An 18,055-nucleotide genomic window follows, 5' to 3' on the forward strand; every position below is an offset into this window, starting at 1 on the left:
TAGTACTGGGTCAGATATAGTATCCACATCACACACATGGCTATGGGATTTAAAAAGAAGACAGTAGTACTGGGTCAGATATAGTATCCACATCACACACATGGCTATGGGATTTAAAAAAGAAGACAGTAGTACTGGGTCAGATATAGTATCCACATCACACACATGGCTATGGATTTAAAAAAGAAGACAGTAGTACTGGGTCAGATATAGTATCCACATCACACACATGGCTATGGGATTTAAAAGAAGACAGTAGTACTGGGTCAGATATAGTATCCACATCACACACATGGCTATGGGATTTAAAAAAGAAGACAGTAGTACTGGGTCAGATATAGTATCCACATCACACACATGGCTATGGATTTAAAAGAAGACAGTAGTACTGGGTCAGATATAGTATCCACATCACACACATGGCTATGGGATTTAAAAAAGAAGACAGTAGTACTGGGTCAGATATAGTATCCACATCACACACATGGCTATGGGATTTAAAAGAAGACAGTAGTACTGGGTCAGATATAGTATCCACATCACACACATGGCTATGGGATTTAAAAAGAAGACAGTAGTACTGGGTCAGATATAGTATCCACATCACACACATGGCTATGGGATTTAAAAGAAGACAGTAGTACTGGGCCAGATATAGTATCCACATCACACACATGGCTATGGGATTTAAAAGAAGACAGTAGTACTGGGTCAGATATAGTATCCACATCACACACATGGCTATGGGATTTAAAAGAAGACAGTAGTACTGGGCCAGATATAGTATCCACATCACACACATGGCTATGGGATTTAAAAGAAGACAGTAGTACTGGGTCAGATATAGTATCCACATCACACACATGGCTATGGGATTTAAAAGAAGACAGTAGTACTGGGTCAGATATAGTATCCACATCACACACATGGCTATGGGATTTAAAAGAAGACAGTAGTACTGGGTCAGATATAGTATCCACATCACACACATGGCTATGGGATTTAAAAGAAGACAGTAGTACTGGGTCAGATATAGTATCCACATCACACACATGGCTATGGGATTTAAAAAAGAAGACAGTAGTACTGGGTCAGATATAGTATCCACATCACACACATGGCTATGGGATTTAAAAGAAGACAGTAGTACTGGGCCAGATATAGTATCCACATCACACACATGGCTATGGGATTTAAAAAAGAAGACAGTAGTACTGGGTCAGATATAGTATCCACATCACACACATGGCTATGGGATTTAAAAAAGAAGACAGTAGTACTGGGTCAGATATAGTATCCACATCACACACATGGCTATGGGATTTAAAAAAGAAGACAGTAGTACTGGGTCAGATATAGTATCCACATCACACACATGGCTATGGGATTTAAAAAAGAAGACAGTAGTACTGGGTCAGATATAGTATCCACATCACACACATGGCTATGGGATTTAAAAAAGAAGACAGTAGTACTGGGTCAGATATAGTATCCACATCACACACATGGCTATGGGATTTTAAAAAAGAAGACAGTAGTACTGGGTCAGATATAGTATCCACATCACACACATGGCTATGGGATTTAAAAAAGAAGACAGTAGTACTGGGTCAGATATAGTATCCACATCACACACATGGCTATGGGATTTAAAAAAGAAGACAGTAGTACTGGGTCAGATATAGTATCCACATCACACACATGGCTATGGGATTTAAAAAGAAGACAGTAGTACTGGGTCAGATATAGTATCCACATCACACACATGGCTATGGGATTTAAAAAAGAAGACAGTAGTACTGGGTCAGATATAGTATCCACATCACACACATGGCTATGGGATTTAAAAAGAAGACAGTAGTACTGGGTCAGATATAGTATCCACATCACACACATGGCTATGGGATTTAAAAAAGAAGACAGTAGTACTGGGTCAGATATAGTATCCACATCACACACATGGCTATGGGATTTAAAAGAAGACAGTAGTACTGGGTCAGATATAGTATCCACATCACACACATGGCTATGGGATTTAAAAAAGAAGACAGTAGTACTGGGTCAGATATAGTATCCACATCACACACATGGCTATGGGATTTAAAAAGAAGACAGTAGTACTGGGTCAGATATAGTATCCACATCACACACATGGCTATGGGATTTAAAAAAGAAGACAGTAGTACTGGGTCAGATATAGTATCCACATCACACACATGGCTATGGGATTTAAAAAAGAAGACAGTAGTACTGGGTCAGATATAGTATCCACATCACACACATGGCTATGGGATTTAAAAAAGAAGACAGTAGTACTGGGCCAGATATAGTATCCACATCACACACATGGCTATGGGATTTAAAAAAGAAGACAGTAGTACTGGGTCAGATATAGTATCCACATCACACACATGGCTATGGGATTTAAAAAAGAAGACAGTAGTACTGGGCCAGATATAGTATCCACATCACACACATGGCTATGGGATTTAAAAAAGAAGACAGTAGTACTGGGTCAGATATAGTATCCACATCACACACATGGCTATGGGATTTAAAAAAGAAGACAGTAGTACTGGGTCAGATATAGTATCCACATCACACACATGGCTATGGGATTTAAAAAAGAAGACAGTAGTACTGGGTCAGATATAGTATCCACATCACACACATGGCTATGGGATTTAAAAAAGAAGACAGTAGTACTGGGTCAGATATAGTATCCACATCACACACATGGCTATGGGATTTAAAAGAAGACAGTAGTACTGGGTCAGATATAGTATCCACATCACACACATGGCTATGGGATTTAAAAGAAGACAGTAGTACTGGGTCAGATATAGTATCCACATCACACACATGGCTATGGATTTAAAAGAAGACAGTAGTACTGGGTCAGATATAGTATCCACATCACACACATGGCTATGGGATTTAAAAAAGAAGACAGTAGTACTGGGTCAGATATAGTATCCACATCACACACATGGCTATGGGATTTAAAAAAGAAGACAGTAGTACTGGGTCAGATATAGTATCCACATCACACACATGGCTATGGGATTTAAAAAAGAAGACAGTAGTACTGGGTCAGATATAGTATCCACATCACACACATGGCTATGGGATTTAAAAAAGAAGACAGTAGTACTGGGTCAGATATAGTATCCACATCACACACATGGCTATGGGATTTAAAAAAGAAGACAGTAGTACTGGGTCAGATATAGTATCCACATCACACACATGGCTATGGGATTTAAAAAAGAAGACAGTAGTACTGGGTCAGATATAGTATCCACATCACACACATGGCTATGGGATTTAAAAGAAGACAGTAGTACTGGGTCAGATATAGTATCCACATCACACACATGGCTATGGGATTTAAAAAGAAGACAGTAGTACTGGGTCAGATATAGTATCCACATCACACACATGGCTATGGGATTTAAAAAAGAAGACAGTAGTACTGGGTCAGATATAGTATCCACATCACACACATGGCTATGGGATTTAAAAAAGAAGACAGTAGTACTGGGTCAGATATAGTATCCACATCACACACATGGCTATGGGATTTAAAAAAGAAGACAGTAGTACTGGGTCAGATATAGTTTCCATTTATATTTCAGTTTGCATCTCAATATTGACACTTTAAATAAACTCAGCAAAAAAAAAGCAACTTCCCCTTTTTCAGGACCCTTTATCTCTTTCAAAGATCATTCGTAAAAATCTTAGACAAAGCAATATTGTTAATAATGTATATAATAGTTGTTTAATAGACATTTGTTATGATGTATATGACATTCTAACAACAATTTGACCACCCCTGGGTTATGATGTATATGACATTCTAACAACAATTTGACCACCCCTGGGTTATGATGTATATGACATTCTAACAACAATTTGACCACCCTGGGTTATGATGTATATGACATTCTAACAACAATTTGACCACCCCCTGGGTTATGATGTATATGACATTCTAACAACAATTTGACCACCCTGGGTTATGATGTATATGACATTCTAACAACAATTTGACCACCCTGGGTTATGATGTATATGACATTCTAACAACAATTTGACCACCCCTGGGTTATGATGTATATGACATTCTAACAACAATTTGACCACCCCTGGGTTATGATGTATATGACATTCTAACAACAATTTGACCACCCCCTGGGTTATTATGTATATGACATGACAAGATACACTGGTTACTTTAGGCATCTTTGTTAATGACATGTTTATAATCCAAAAGTATGTTTTTAGAGAGGAGGGAAATACTGTTTATGTTAAACTGTAGAGAACAAGAACCTGTGGTGAATCAGGGAGAGAGAGAGAGGCAGAGAGAGAGAGAGAGAGAGAGAGAGGCAGAGAGAGAGGCAGAGAGAGAGAGAGAGGCAGAGAGAGAGAGAGAGATCAGCGAGTCCCCGATTTCTTAAATACTACACAGAAGGTTGGTTCTGACAAACGCATTTCAAAGTTTAAATCACATACTATCACGTGGATTTGTTTTGTTGAAATGATGTGGAAACAGAGTTAATTCAATCAGTGGGAGGCTTGTAAATGACCCCAGGAAAGTAAAACAAAGAAGTCTTCATTGAGACAATGATGAAACAGCAATCCGTGGGAGAGTTGTGGTGGATATTATAAAATAAGGATCGGCTGGAGTCCAAGTCAAACCAAGATTCTTTATTTCTGAGCTCAGAGAGAATAACAGAGTTACACAGCGCAGTGTAGACAGTCTGAATTGCTGAAGCATTGGGTGATGAGCACATATCTTTATAGTTTCCTGTTCCTGGGAGGGACTTTATTCATACAAGGACGCAGGTGCAGCTGGTTTGCAACGCAGGACGTTACTCCCAGGAATAGGAGATTATAATAGGACAGTTTAACAAGGTTAGTCACATACTCAGATATGTGGACACATACAATTAACATTTTACATTACAGTCAGTGATATATTTCATTTAATTAAATCATCAGTGGGACAATGCAAATGTCAACAATGGAGCAAATGCATCACATCCAAATATCACTTGATTATCTGACCATTTAAACACAAGGAATCTGATCTACTCTTTATTGAAACTGACACACTCCATATTCAATTCATGTTTTCTCCCCTGTGTGGACTCTCACATGTCTTTTAAGTGACTGTGATGAGTAATATGTCTTCCCACACTCTGAGCATTTGTAAGGCTTCTCCCCTGTGTGTATTCGCTCATGAGCCATCAGGCTTCCTAACTCGCTAAATCTCTTTCCACACTGGGAGCAACGGTAAGGCTTCTCCCCTGTGTGTATTCTCTCATGTTTTTTCTGATTACTTAAGTGGGTAAAACGCTTTCCACACTTGGAGCAGTGGTACGGCTTTTCTCCTGTATGCATTCTCTCGTGTATTTTCAGGCTCCATAATGTTGTAAAACTCTTTCCACACTGGGAGCAGTGGTACGGCTTTTCTCCTGTATGTATTCTCTCGTGAATTTTCAGTGTCCCTATCGTTGTAAAACTCTTTCCACACCGGGAGCAATGGTAAGGCTTCTCACCTTTGTGTAATCTCTCAGGTCGTTTCAGGTCCCTTAACTGGTTACAACCTGTTCCAAACTGGGGACAGTGGTAAGGCTTCTCCCATGTGTGTATTCTCCCATGCTGCTTCAGGTGTCCTTTCTGGTTAAAACTCTTTCCACACTGAGAGCAGTGGTAAGGCTTCTCCCCTGTGTGTATTCTCTCGTGTGTTTTCAGGTTACATAACAGGGTAAAACTCTTTCCACACTGGGAGCAGAGGTAAGGCTTCTCCCCTGTGTGTATTCTCTCATGTTGTTTCAGGTCCCTTAACCCGTTACAACCCATTCCACACTGGGAGCAGTGGTAAGGCTTCTCCCCTGTGTGTATTTTCTCATGTTGGTTCAGGTGTCCTTTCTGGTTAAAACTCTTTCCACACTGGGAGCACTGGTGTCGTCTTGCTGGTTTGGACATACCTGGCTCTGGTTCCTCCGAGTCTTGTCTCTCTCCTGCCAAAAACAGATTGCTTATTTAAATAGACCTGAATGAAACCTCCACATGATAAAATAGGAAAATCCTAATCAGATCCCTCAATAACCTATAGCCAGTATTAACAATCTTGTTGTGATTTTAAAACAAATTATGTTGTAGAGCTTCCTGGTAATTACTGATAATATGTTTACATTACTTATTTGATTAATTCTGTTTTTACAAGTCAGAACACACAAAAAACGAAACAGTTCTAGGACACTGAAGACACAGACGTCACTGGATTCCAATCGAGCAGGTGGTTCTGAATAAAAAAAACTTCAGAGTTGTAAGACTAGTTGTATGTACAGAATGCGACCTACACACTTCCTTGAACCTAAAATAAGTAAAGAAGTAATTTTATGTGAAAATCCAAAACATGTATTTACGTCGAAGGGTTTCGACACGCTATTTAAATGGCCCAATTCATTTAGACGTTAACACATTTTCAACACTTTGACTGTCACTGAGGTCATGACATTTTGGGTAAAGTAACTATATACAGTACATCTATATATATAGCCACATTATAAAGTCTGAAAGGGCTTGGTCAGTCACATGTCATGAATTCACTATGAAATCATCATATGTTCCTAAGACTGTTAGTAACTATATACAGTACATCTATATATATAGCCACATTATAAAGTCTGAAAGGGCTTGGTCAGTCACATGTCATGAATTCACTATGACATCATCATATGTTCCTAAGACTGATAGTAACTATATACAGTACATCTATATATATAGCCACATTATAAAGTCTGAAAGGGCTTGGTCAGTCACATGTCATGAATTCACTATGACATCATCATATGTTCCTAAGACTGATAGTAACTCTATATAGCACATCTGATAGTAACTCTATATAGCACATCTGATAGTAACTCTATATAGCACATCTGATAGTAACTCTATATAGCACATCTCATAGTAGCACATCTGATAGTAACTATATATAGCACATCTGATAGTAACTCTACTGAACTAAAATATAAACGCAACATGTAAAGTAGAGGTCGACCGATTATGATTTTTCAACGCAGGTACCGATTATTGGAGGACCCCAAAAAATGTCAATACCGATTAATTGGCCGATATATATATATATATATTTGTAACAATTACAACAATACTGAATGAACACTTATTTTAACTTAATATAATACATAAATAAAATCTATTTAGTCTCAAATAAATAATGAAACATGTTCAATTTGGTTTAAATAATGCAAAAACACAGTGTTGGAGAAGAAAGTAAAAGTGCCATGTGAGAAAGCTAACGTTTAAGTTCCTTGCTCAGAACATGAGAACATATGAAAGCTGGTGGTTCCTTTTTACATGAGTCTTCAATATTCCCAGTTGAGAAGTTTTAGGTTGTAGTTATTATAGGAATTATGAGAATATTTCTCTCTATACCGTTTGTATTTCATATACCTTTGATTATTGGATGTTCTTATAGGCACTATAATATTGCCAGCCTAATCTCGGGAGTTGATGGGCTTGAAGTCATAAACAGCGCTGTGCTTCAAGCATTGCGAAGAGCTGCTGGCAAACGCAGAAAAGTGCTGTTTGAATGAATGCTTACGAGCCTGCTGCTGCCTACCACCACTCAGTCAGACAAAGAAATGGTCTTTACACAGTTCGCAATGAGCCAGGCGGCCCAAACTGCTGCATATACCCTGACGTGAATGCGCTTTTGTTAAATCATCACCCGTTTGGCGAAGTAGGCTGTGATTCGATGATAAATTACCAGGCACCACATTGATTATATGCAACGCAGTACAACTATGTGTAGTTAACTAGTGATTATGTTAATATTGATATTCTAGATTCTGGAAACTTCTCCTTTAAAGCATCATTGAGAAATAATGAATTGAAGTTGGAACATCTAACATTTGTAGACTAGCGGTTAATAAGAATGTTGGGCCAGTAAACGAAATTTCTACGGTTCGAATCCCCACGACGGCAAGTAGTAAAAATCCTCCATTAAGACTCCATAATGTGTCATCATTAGATGCTACAGTCCTCCTTTAAGACTCCATAATGTTTCATCTGTAGATTCTACAGTCCTCCTTTAAGACTCCATAATATTTGAAGAATCTAGGTATAGTGTACTGTAGCTATTCAATATAGATAGAAATGCTTTTCATTTAATCATATTTCATGGCTTTTAGAAAAATCTTACGGAGCTTGTTTTAAATATATATATTTGCAATTTTTAACAAGTTCTGTAGATCAGATGTTATTTTTTTAATTTAACCAGTTAGGCAAGTTGAGAACAAGTTCTCATTTACAACTGAGACCTGGCCAAGATAAAGCAAAGCAAGGCAGTTCGGCACATACAACAACACAGAGTTACACATGGAGTAAACAAACATACAGTCAATAATACAGTAGAAAAACAAGTCTATATACAATGTGTGCAAATGAGGTGAGATTAGGGAGGTAAGGCAATAAATAGGCAATGCTGGCGAAGGACATACAGTATAGCAATTAAACACTGGAATGGTAGATGTGCTGCAGATGAATGTGCAAAGTAGAAATACTGGGGTGCAAAGGAGCAAGATAAATAAAATCAATACAGTAGGGGATGAGGTAGTTGTTTGGGCTATTTACAGATGGGCTATGTACAGGTGATCTGTGAGCTGCTCTGACAGCTGGTGCTTAAAGCTAGTGAGGGAGATAAGTGTCTCCAGTTTCAGTGATTTTTGTAGTTCGTTCCAGTCATTGGCAGCAGAGAACTGGAAGGAGAGGCGGCCAAAGGAGGAATTGGCTTTGGGGGTGACCAGTGAGATATACCTGCTGGAGTGCCTGCTACGGGTGGGTGCTGCTATGGTGACCAGTGAGCTGAGATAAGGTGGGCTTTACCTAGCAGAGACTTGTAGATGACCTGGAGCCAGTGGGTTTGGCAATGATTATGAAGCGAGGTCCAACCAACGAGAGCGTACAGGTCGCAGTGGTGGGTAGTATATGGGTCTTTGGTGACAAAACGGCTGGCACTGTGATAGACTTCAACCAATTTGTTGAGTGGAGTGTTGGAGGCTCTTTTGTAAATGACATCGCCGAAGTCGAGGATCGGTAGGATGGTCAGTATTATGAGGAGGGTATGTTTGGCAGCGTGAGCGAAGGATGCTTTGTTTGCGAAATAGGAAGCAAATTCTAGATTTAATTTTGGATTGGAGATGTTTGATGTGAGTTTGGAAGGAGAGTTTACAGTCTAACCAGACACCTAGGTATTTATAGTTGTCCACATATTCTAAGTCAGAACCGTCCAGAGTAGTGATGCTGGACGGGCGGGCAGGTGCAGGCAGCGATCGGTTGAAGAGCACGCATTTAGTTTTACTTGTATTTAAGAGCAGTCGGAGGCCACGGAAGGATAGTTGAATGGCATTGAAGCTCATCTGGAGGGTAGTTAACACAGTGTCCAAAGAAGGGCCAGAAGTACAGTGCCTTGCGAAAGTATTCGGCCCCCTTGAACTTTGCGACCTTTTGCCACATTTCAGGCTTCAAACATAAAGATATAAAACTGTATTTGTTTGTGAAGAATCAACAACAAGTGGGACACAATCATGAAGTGGAATGACGTTTATTGGATATTTCAAACTTTTTTAACAAATCAAAAACTGAAAAATTGGGCGTGCAAAATTATTCAGCCCCTTTACTTTCAGTGCAGCAAACTCTCTCCAGAAGTTCAGTGAGGATCTCTGAATGATCCAATGTTGACCTAAATGACTAATGATGATAAATACAATCCACCTGTGTGTAATCAAGTCTCCGTATCAATGCACCTGCACTGTGATAGTCTCAGAGGTCCGTTAAAAGCGCAGAGAGCATCATGAAGAACAAGGAACACACCAGGCAGGTCCGAGATACTGTTGTGAAGAAGTTTAAAGCCAGATTTGGATACAAAAAGATTTCCCAAGCTTTAAACATCCCAAGGAGCACTGTGCAAGCGATAATATTGAAATGGAAGGAGTATCAGACCACTGCAAATCTACCAAGACCTTGCCGTCCCTCTAAACTTTCAGCTCATACAAGGAGAAGACTGATCAGAGATGCAGCCAAGAGGCCCATGATCACTCTGGATGAACTGCAGATATCTACAGCTGAGGTGGGAGACTCTGTCCATAGGACAACAATCAGTCGTATATTGCACAAATCTGGCCTTTATGGAAGAGTGGCAAGAAGAAAGACATTTCTTAAAGATATCCATAAAAAGTGTTGTTTAAAGTTTGCCACAAGCCACCTGGGAGACACACCAAACATGTGGAAGAAGGTGTTCTGGTCAGATGAAACCAAAATTGAACTTTTTGGCAACAATGCAAAACGTTATGTTTGGCGTAAAAGCAACACAGCTCATCAACCCTGAACACACCATCCCCACTGTCAAACATGGTGGTGGCAGCATCATGTTTTGGGCCTGCTTTTCTTCAGCAGGGACAGGGAAGATGGTTAAAATTGATGGGAAGATGGATGGAGCCAAATACAGGACCATTCTGGAAGAAAACCTGATGGAGTCTGCAAAAGACCTGAGACTGGGACGGAGATTTGTCTTCCAACAAGACAATGATCCAAAACATAAAGCAAAATCTACAATGGAATGGTTCAAAAATAAACATATCCAGGTGTTAGAATGGCCAAGTCAAAGTCCAGACCTGAATCCAATCGAGAATCTGTGGAAAGATCTGAAAACTGCTGTTCACAAATGCTCTCCATCGAGCTGTTTTGCAAGGAGGAATGGGAAAAAATTTCGGTCTCTCGATGTGCAAAACTGATAGAGACATACCCCAAGCGACTTACAGCTGTAATCGCAGCAAAAGGTGGCGCTACAAAGTATTAACTTAAGGGGGCTGAATAATTTTGCACGCCCAATTTTTCCGTTTTTGATTTGTTAAAAAAGTTTGAAATATCCAATAAATGTCGTTCCACTTCATGATTGTGTCCCACTTGTTGTTGATTCTTCACAAAAAAATACAGTTTTATATCTTTATGTTTGAAGCCTCAAATGTGGCAAAAGGTCGCAAAGTTCAAGGGGGGCGAATACTTTCGCATGGCACTGTATACAGAATGGTGTCGTCTTCGTAGAGGTGGATCAGAGAATCACCAGCAGCAAGAAAGAAGCAATACAGACCACATTGAAGTGTCAGGAGTTTAATTTGCATTCTAGAGTCTTGTAAAGATAGGGACAGGCAATGTAACATCCATCATATTTTGAGATTTTTTTTTTGAAAAACATGCACCTTACATCAGATCATCTTGAAACTTTCTCTCTAAAGCGACCTTTCATCAAGGTTTTATATGGTCTATTGGTTTCTCTCTAAAGCCAACTTTCATCAAGGTTTTATTTGGTCTATTGGTTTCTCTCTTTTAATTGGCAGAATCCTTTTTCAGTGTTATGATATTCATAACATCCATATCCACCAGTCTATCTTCCTGTCAACTAACAGAACTCTGCTGGTTGTCCTGGTAACAGATACCAGTGGGCAGATCTATTGTATTTGTTCAAACTAAACTACAGCACTTACTTTGAGTTAAATCTGATCCTTTCTTCTCTTCTCCTCCGCTCACAGTACCACTCAGCCCCGTTGTTTTCCTGCAGTCCACCAGCAGCACAGACAACCTCTTCATACCCAGCAGTAAGGTGCTACCGGGAGAGGCATGACACAGGGACTCTGGGAGGGAGGAAGGGCTAGCGTTGTCCTGGTAACCATAAAGAGGGGACACAGACACATATCATTATGGATGCTGATGTCACTGTTGACATGAAGTGCTTTACAGAAACCCATCCCAGACCCAGAGAGAGCAAGCTGTATGCTAGACCAGACCAAGCTGTACCATCTGGTGTTCTGATCCGGAGAGACTCTTCTCTGCCTCGTCAGCATCAGGATGTTGTTGAGGCTTCCCAGAGGATCCACCATAGTCATGTCTCTCTCCTGTGTTAACGAGAACATCAAACAGATGGTAAACTTATATCTTATTGCAATCACAGGGTCTTACTACAAGATGCATGAATATGTCTAAAAAGGGCCTAAAATGGCCACTTTCATCATGATTTTATAAAATATTGTGTGATGCAAATATAAAATGGTGCCTTTTGTGTCGCTTTGATATTTTAAGTAGAAATTACGCAGCAATATTGAATTTTATATTAGATGAAGTGCACTTTTATAAATCTAATTCAATAAATCTAATTTAAATCTCCCAAAAATATATGTACCAATGGCAGATTGAACTAACAATTTATACAGTACTGAACAACATATTCAAGTGTAGAACTTCAGTAGAATGCCCCTTTAAAACCCCACATTAGTTCAACAACAGTTTGTGCCCTTGTTTAAGACAGTACTCACTGGTGTTAATCTGATATTCTGTCTCTTCTTTCACTCCCAAAACATCTTCCTCCTTCACGTTTATTGAGACAGCATCCTCTTCCTCTCTAAAAGCTTCTTTCTCTTCTTTCACTATAACAGCCTCCTCTTCTTTCACTATAACAGCCTCCTCTTCTTTCACTACAACAGCCTCCTCTTCTTTCACTACAACAGCCTCCTCTTCTTTCACTACAACAGCCTCCTCTTCTTTCACTACAACAGCCTCCTCTTCTTTCACTACAACAGCCTCCTCTTCTTTCACTGCAACAGCCTCCTCTTCTTTTATCATTCTGAAAGATTCTTCCTCTCTTTTCACTGCAACACCCTCCTCTTCTTCTTCTTCCACGACAATGTTCAGTCCCAGAGCTTCTTTTTCCGTCCAGCAGACCACCTCTTCTTTAGCAAGGGAGGAGTAGTTTAGTGAGCTCATGGTCAGGGATGTTAGCTAGTTAGTTAGCATTAGCGACTAGCCTAGTGCTAACTTCAGTATCAATCTTTAACACGTTTGCAAATTAAGTTGACCAGTTGATCCATCAACAGAAATGTGTTTAAAACACAGATTAGCTAATGTACACAAACATGGTCGAAAGGGAGGAGAAGTTTAGTGAGCTCATGGTCAGGGATGTTAGTTAGCAAGTTTAGGTAGCATTAGCGACTAGCCTAGACACTATCAATATTTAACACGTTTGCAAATTGAACAAGCACATTAGGTTAAAGTTAACCATTAGATAAGTCAACCGAAATTTGTTTAAAACACTGAGATTAGCTAATGTACATTAACATGGTCTAAATAATCAATCTTTCAGTTTTATGTTGGCTAGCAAGCTACCGAGGTGGTTGAAAGAGTAGCCGTGTTGTTGTTCCTGAAGAAGCGTCCCGTCCAGTTAATTATACGTCATGCAAGACGCACATCGTCATCTGCTGACTGGAGTGAGTAACGCATTTTGGAATAGGTAGTGTGTTAATACACATTTTCTCTGTTCATTTTTCACATTCGTTTTTATCTCGATGTGACCATACTATTCCCTTAAAGCCAAATAGCACTTGATTATCTGTAGTGCTATACACGGAGTATACAAAACATTAAGAACACCTGCTCCTTCCATGACTTAGACTGACTAGATTAATTCAGGCTAAAGCTACAATCCCTTATTGATGTCAGTAGTTAAATCCAACTCAATCAGTGTAGATGAAGGGGGGGAGACAGGTTAAATAAGGATTTTTAAGCCTTGAGACAAATGAGACATGGATTGTGCATGTGTGCCATTCAGAGGGTGAATTGGGAAGACAAAATATTTAAGTGCCTTTGAACGGGGTATGGTAGTAGGTGCCAGGCGCACCGGTTTGTGTCAAGAACTGCAACACTGCTGTGGTTTTCAGCTCAACAGTTTCCCAAGTGTAGAAAGAATGGTCCACCACCCAAACTGTGGCGGTCAGTGCCGTTTCAGATTAGGGAGGACCATTTTGTTTTTCATGAGCATGGCCTTATTTCTACTACAGCATGTTGGATGACTCTCATTCAACTGTCATTCATATTCGATTCACCCTGTTCAATGTAACAGCGATAGGTTTAGGCTACTACATGATTCTCAAATGTTCCCTTTACAAATCATGAGGTTGCTACAACCTAGCCTATGAATGAAGTTTACAACGTAGGTGCACACAGGTCAGTGACAGTGACACATTCAATACCACCTTGCATACTCTTGCCTGCATCTAGCTGATATAGTGGGTAATCATTAATCCAGCAGTTGCAAACAAGAGTTTCTATTGGACAAATTCAGGTATGTTTATCCCCGTTTTGTTCCGTTTAAGAAACTTTGTCAACAACAATCGGCACATGAATACACCGCTGATCACACGAGAACACAGTTCACTTTCATAACAGCCACGTTGTTTTCCTTCTCATGCCAAGCTGCACCATCTGGTGTTCTGATCTGTAGAGACTATTCTCTGACTCGTCAGCTTCAGGATGTTGTTGAGGCTCCCCAGAGAATCCATGATAGTTGTGTCTCTCTCCTGTGTGAATGAGAAAAATCAAACAGATGGTAAACTTATGATCATCTATTACGATCACAGGGTCTTACATGAGGTATTAATATGTCTAAAAAATGACCTAAATTGACCACGTTAATTGTGCTTTAAAAAAAATATATTGTTTGTGATTGATTCAATGTAAAAGGCTCGTTCCACAAAATGTGTTGCTTTTACGTGATATTTTAAGTAGAAATTACATTTTAAAAGCCTGTTATATTAGATCAAGTGCACTTTAATATAGACCACGTGGGGAATTCAACCAAAATAATTTACAAGTCCTAAAAATATGTACCAATGGCAGATTGGCCCTTAAACAATTCCGACAGTGTAGAACTTCAGTAGAATGTCCCTTTGAAACACCACATTATTTCAAGAACTGCATAGTTTGTCCCTGTTTTTAAGACAATACTCACTGGGGTTAATCTGATCTTCAGTCTCCTCCTCTTTCACTCCCAAAACGTCTTCCTCTTTTATTGAGATATCCTCCTCTTTTACTCCAAAAGGGTCTTCCTCCTCTTTCAATGTTACGGCACCTTCCTCCTTTTTTATTCTGAAAGCTTCTACCTCTTCTTCAACTTTGACAACCTCTTTCCCATATTCCTCTTTCACTGTAATATCATCCTCTTCTTCTTTCAATGTGATAGCCTCCTCTTCATCCGTTTTCATTCTGAAAGCTTCTTCCTCTCCTTTCACCAGACCGTTCTCCGTCTTACTTAGTGAGCTCATGTTCCGGGCGATTAAGTATCAATGTAACACATATGCTAATTTAACGAGCAAATCACGTTTAAATTAACTAGATGATAGGTAAACAAAAGTATGTTCAAAACACAAAGAGTAATATACACAAGGTTGGTCTTAAACGCTTCAATTAACCAGGACCTCAGTGACCCATTGCCTGGAAAAAATAGACTTTAATCCATTGATAACACCAGCTGATGTGGTTATGGGTGTCTCTGCTATTTCAATGTATCTTGAGTAGTAATCTATCACTAGCAGATAAGTGTAATTTTTCCAATAGAACATCTCCGCCTCTACCTTTTGCCATGGCCGTTTTGGCAGCTCCGTTGCCATCATTGGCTCCGGATGACAAGGTTGACATTTTGTACAGACTTCACACTGTGCCACTAGCTTGGCAATCTGAGTACTCAGACCAAGCCACCACACTGACTGTTGAGCCCTCAGTCTGCATTTGGTTATCCTCATGTGTCCATCATGCACTCTGTCTAGCATTTCTGGTTGTAGAGTCTCTGGGATAACTATCCGTTGTCCTTTCATGAGAAGGTCTCCATTACAGTGGAAGTCACGTTGGTGCACCCAATAGGGCTTCAGCAGTTGAGGCAGTTCTGGGCCATCCCTTTTTTCACTATCTGTTGGCAGATGTGGTCTTGTTGTTGCTCCTCTGCAATCTGCTGCCGTTGTCGCGCGTTTTTATTTTAGATCATACTACAGTTTCGGTTTATTTTCGATTGCGAACTACCACGTAGTTGAATCTGTTGTCGCTGTTGAAGAAACCTCCCGTACCGTCCACTAGAAATATACGTCACGCAAGAAGCGTTATCTCGCTCGGCCAGGCAACATTGAGGGTTAGGTGGTTAACAGTCTAATATTGGCTATCAATTCAGAAAGAAACTAACTATAACTTGTTTTAGCAGCATAGGATAAGTTTAGAGTTCGTTTTTGTAAAGTTGAAGAACACGACAGAAAGACAATAGTAAACGGAATATCCAAGTCTCACAGAAGACGGCAGACATGCTAGCTAGCCACAACGAGAACCAGATCAGCATGGATACACAAGAAGCCGCGAACTCAAGCAAGAGAAAGAACAAAACTGACCAGGATTAAATCCTTGCAACCTCTTTACCTCAGACCCCAATTAAAAATCCACCGGTGAAAAAAGAGGCCATTTCCATGTCTGAACTTTTCTCTGCAATCCAGTCCCTGTCAACTAAAATAGACACCACGCTCTCCAAAGTGTCCATCATAGTCCGCTACTCATAATTGTGAGCGAGAACAAGGAAAATATAACGTTCCTAGAGAATGAGTTGGAAGAAACTGCAATCCCAAAATAATGAGCTGTGTGAGAATGTAGCTGAACGTCAAAGGTACTCTCGCAGGTAGAATCTGAAAATCCAAGGTGTAAAAGAGAGAGAGGATATTAGGGATGCAGTCATTCATATCCTGGGAAAGGTGGCTTTGTGCATCAAAGATAGGCTAAGAGATGTGGTACATCGACATGGGAAACGAAGATCTGATGGACCCCCTCGCAATATCATATTGCGCTTAACTGTGCACCATTACAGGGACATCATCTGGAGAATGGCAAAGGGGAACACGTTTCTGGACGAGAAGAAGAAGCTCTGATACCGCAGGATCAGGCTGCCAGATAGAAACTTTGGCCGCTTATACAGAAGGCGCGACAAGAGGGAAAGAAGGCGGGGTTCAAGGGCCCACACGCGATTATCGAAGGAAGAATGATTACTGGGTAACTCTGTTGACATGAACCAAACTGGAACTGTGAGTACTGCCAAGAGCACAGTTAATGTACTGCCATGAGTAAATGTACTGTTTGAACTTGAACTGATGAACACTTGCCCCCCCAAAAAAAGAGGAAGTAAATTTGTTATACGGTTTGTTATATGGTTAACCACCTCAGCTGAGCGTAGTTTTCCGTCGGAGTAATCCTCTAAAGGTTCACTGTTTGTTTTATTGTTCACATTACTACTTCTGTTATCTAGTTTGTGTTATATATATTTTTTAACGCAGGAGTTTGTTTTCAACTCACTCAATATTGTTAGTCGGAATGCCAGGGGTTTGAGAGATCTTACAAAAAGGAAAGCCTTATTTTTATTTTGTAAACGCAGATGTTGTCATTCTTCAGGAAACTCATTCAGGTGAAAGTGATTTGAAATGTTGTAAATCACAACGGGGAGACACATGGCCTATTTCAGTCATGGATCAAATCATTCTGCTGGTGTTTTGACACTTATTCACAAGTTTAAAGGTGACGTTCTAGAATCCACATCTTCACAAGTTTAAAGGTGACGTTCTAGAATCCACATCTTCAAAAGTTTAAAGGTGACGTTCTAGAATCCACATTTTCACAAGTTTAAAGGTGACGTTCTAGAATCCACATCTTCAAAAGTTTAAAGGTGACGTTCTAGAATCCACATTTTCACAGGATGGGAGATGGGTCACAGTAACTGTTAAACTCGACAATGCTATTTTCATCATCTGTAATGTATACGGACATAACTCACATGCTCCAGATAAGACCCCTTTTACCTAATTTACCAGGGAAAGTACAGGATTTAAGCAACAAATACTCTAGAGGCTTTTCTAATTCATTCAGGGGATTTTAATGAAACACCTGATGCATCTGTTGATCGTTTTCGAGTCAAAGCCTTCAAAATAGCAATATTATCACTACATTTTGCATGGTTCTCTGTGTCGATGATGCCTGGTTTTATTTCACTCCGGATGCAAAGGGACCAACAAAACTATGTCACGTAAATCTAGAATAGATTTATTCCTAATGTCCCCCTTTGTTACAATTAGTTATAGATGTAGATTATCAGTTGGCTCCCTTTTCTGATCATCAC

The 18,055-nt window shown here is 39.8% G+C and overlaps 1 protein-coding gene across 2 annotated transcripts; it reads right to left on the reverse strand.

The window, feature by feature from the left end:
- Positions 1-4,695: 4,695 nt before the first annotated feature.
- On the reverse strand, positions 4,696-16,807 carry LOC116366478 (zinc finger protein 436-like). Of its 2 annotated transcripts, XM_031818587.1 has the most exons (5): positions 14,870-16,804; positions 12,402-14,438; positions 11,887-11,984; positions 11,577-11,751; positions 4,696-6,029 (listed from the first exon to the last, which is right to left on the reverse strand). In XM_031818587.1, exons 2-5 carry the CDS (start codon positions 12,847-12,849, stop codon positions 5,131-5,133), a joined length of 1,620 nt encoding a protein of 539 aa, XP_031674447.1. In that variant the 5' UTR covers positions 12,850-14,438; positions 14,870-16,804; the 3' UTR covers positions 4,696-5,130. The 2 variants fall into 2 exon arrangements, with proteins under 2 accessions (XP_031674447.1, XP_031674448.1); XM_031818588.1 differs by lacking the exon at positions 11,887-11,984 and having other exon boundaries at positions 14,341-14,438; positions 14,870-16,807.
- Positions 16,808-18,055: the final 1,248 nt, after the last annotated feature.

Source organism: Oncorhynchus kisutch, unplaced genomic scaffold (genome assembly GCF_002021735.2).
Source record: "Oncorhynchus kisutch isolate 150728-3 unplaced genomic scaffold, Okis_V2 scaffold1498, whole genome shotgun sequence".
Lineage (NCBI taxonomy): Eukaryota > Metazoa > Chordata > Actinopteri > Salmoniformes > Salmonidae > Oncorhynchus > Oncorhynchus kisutch.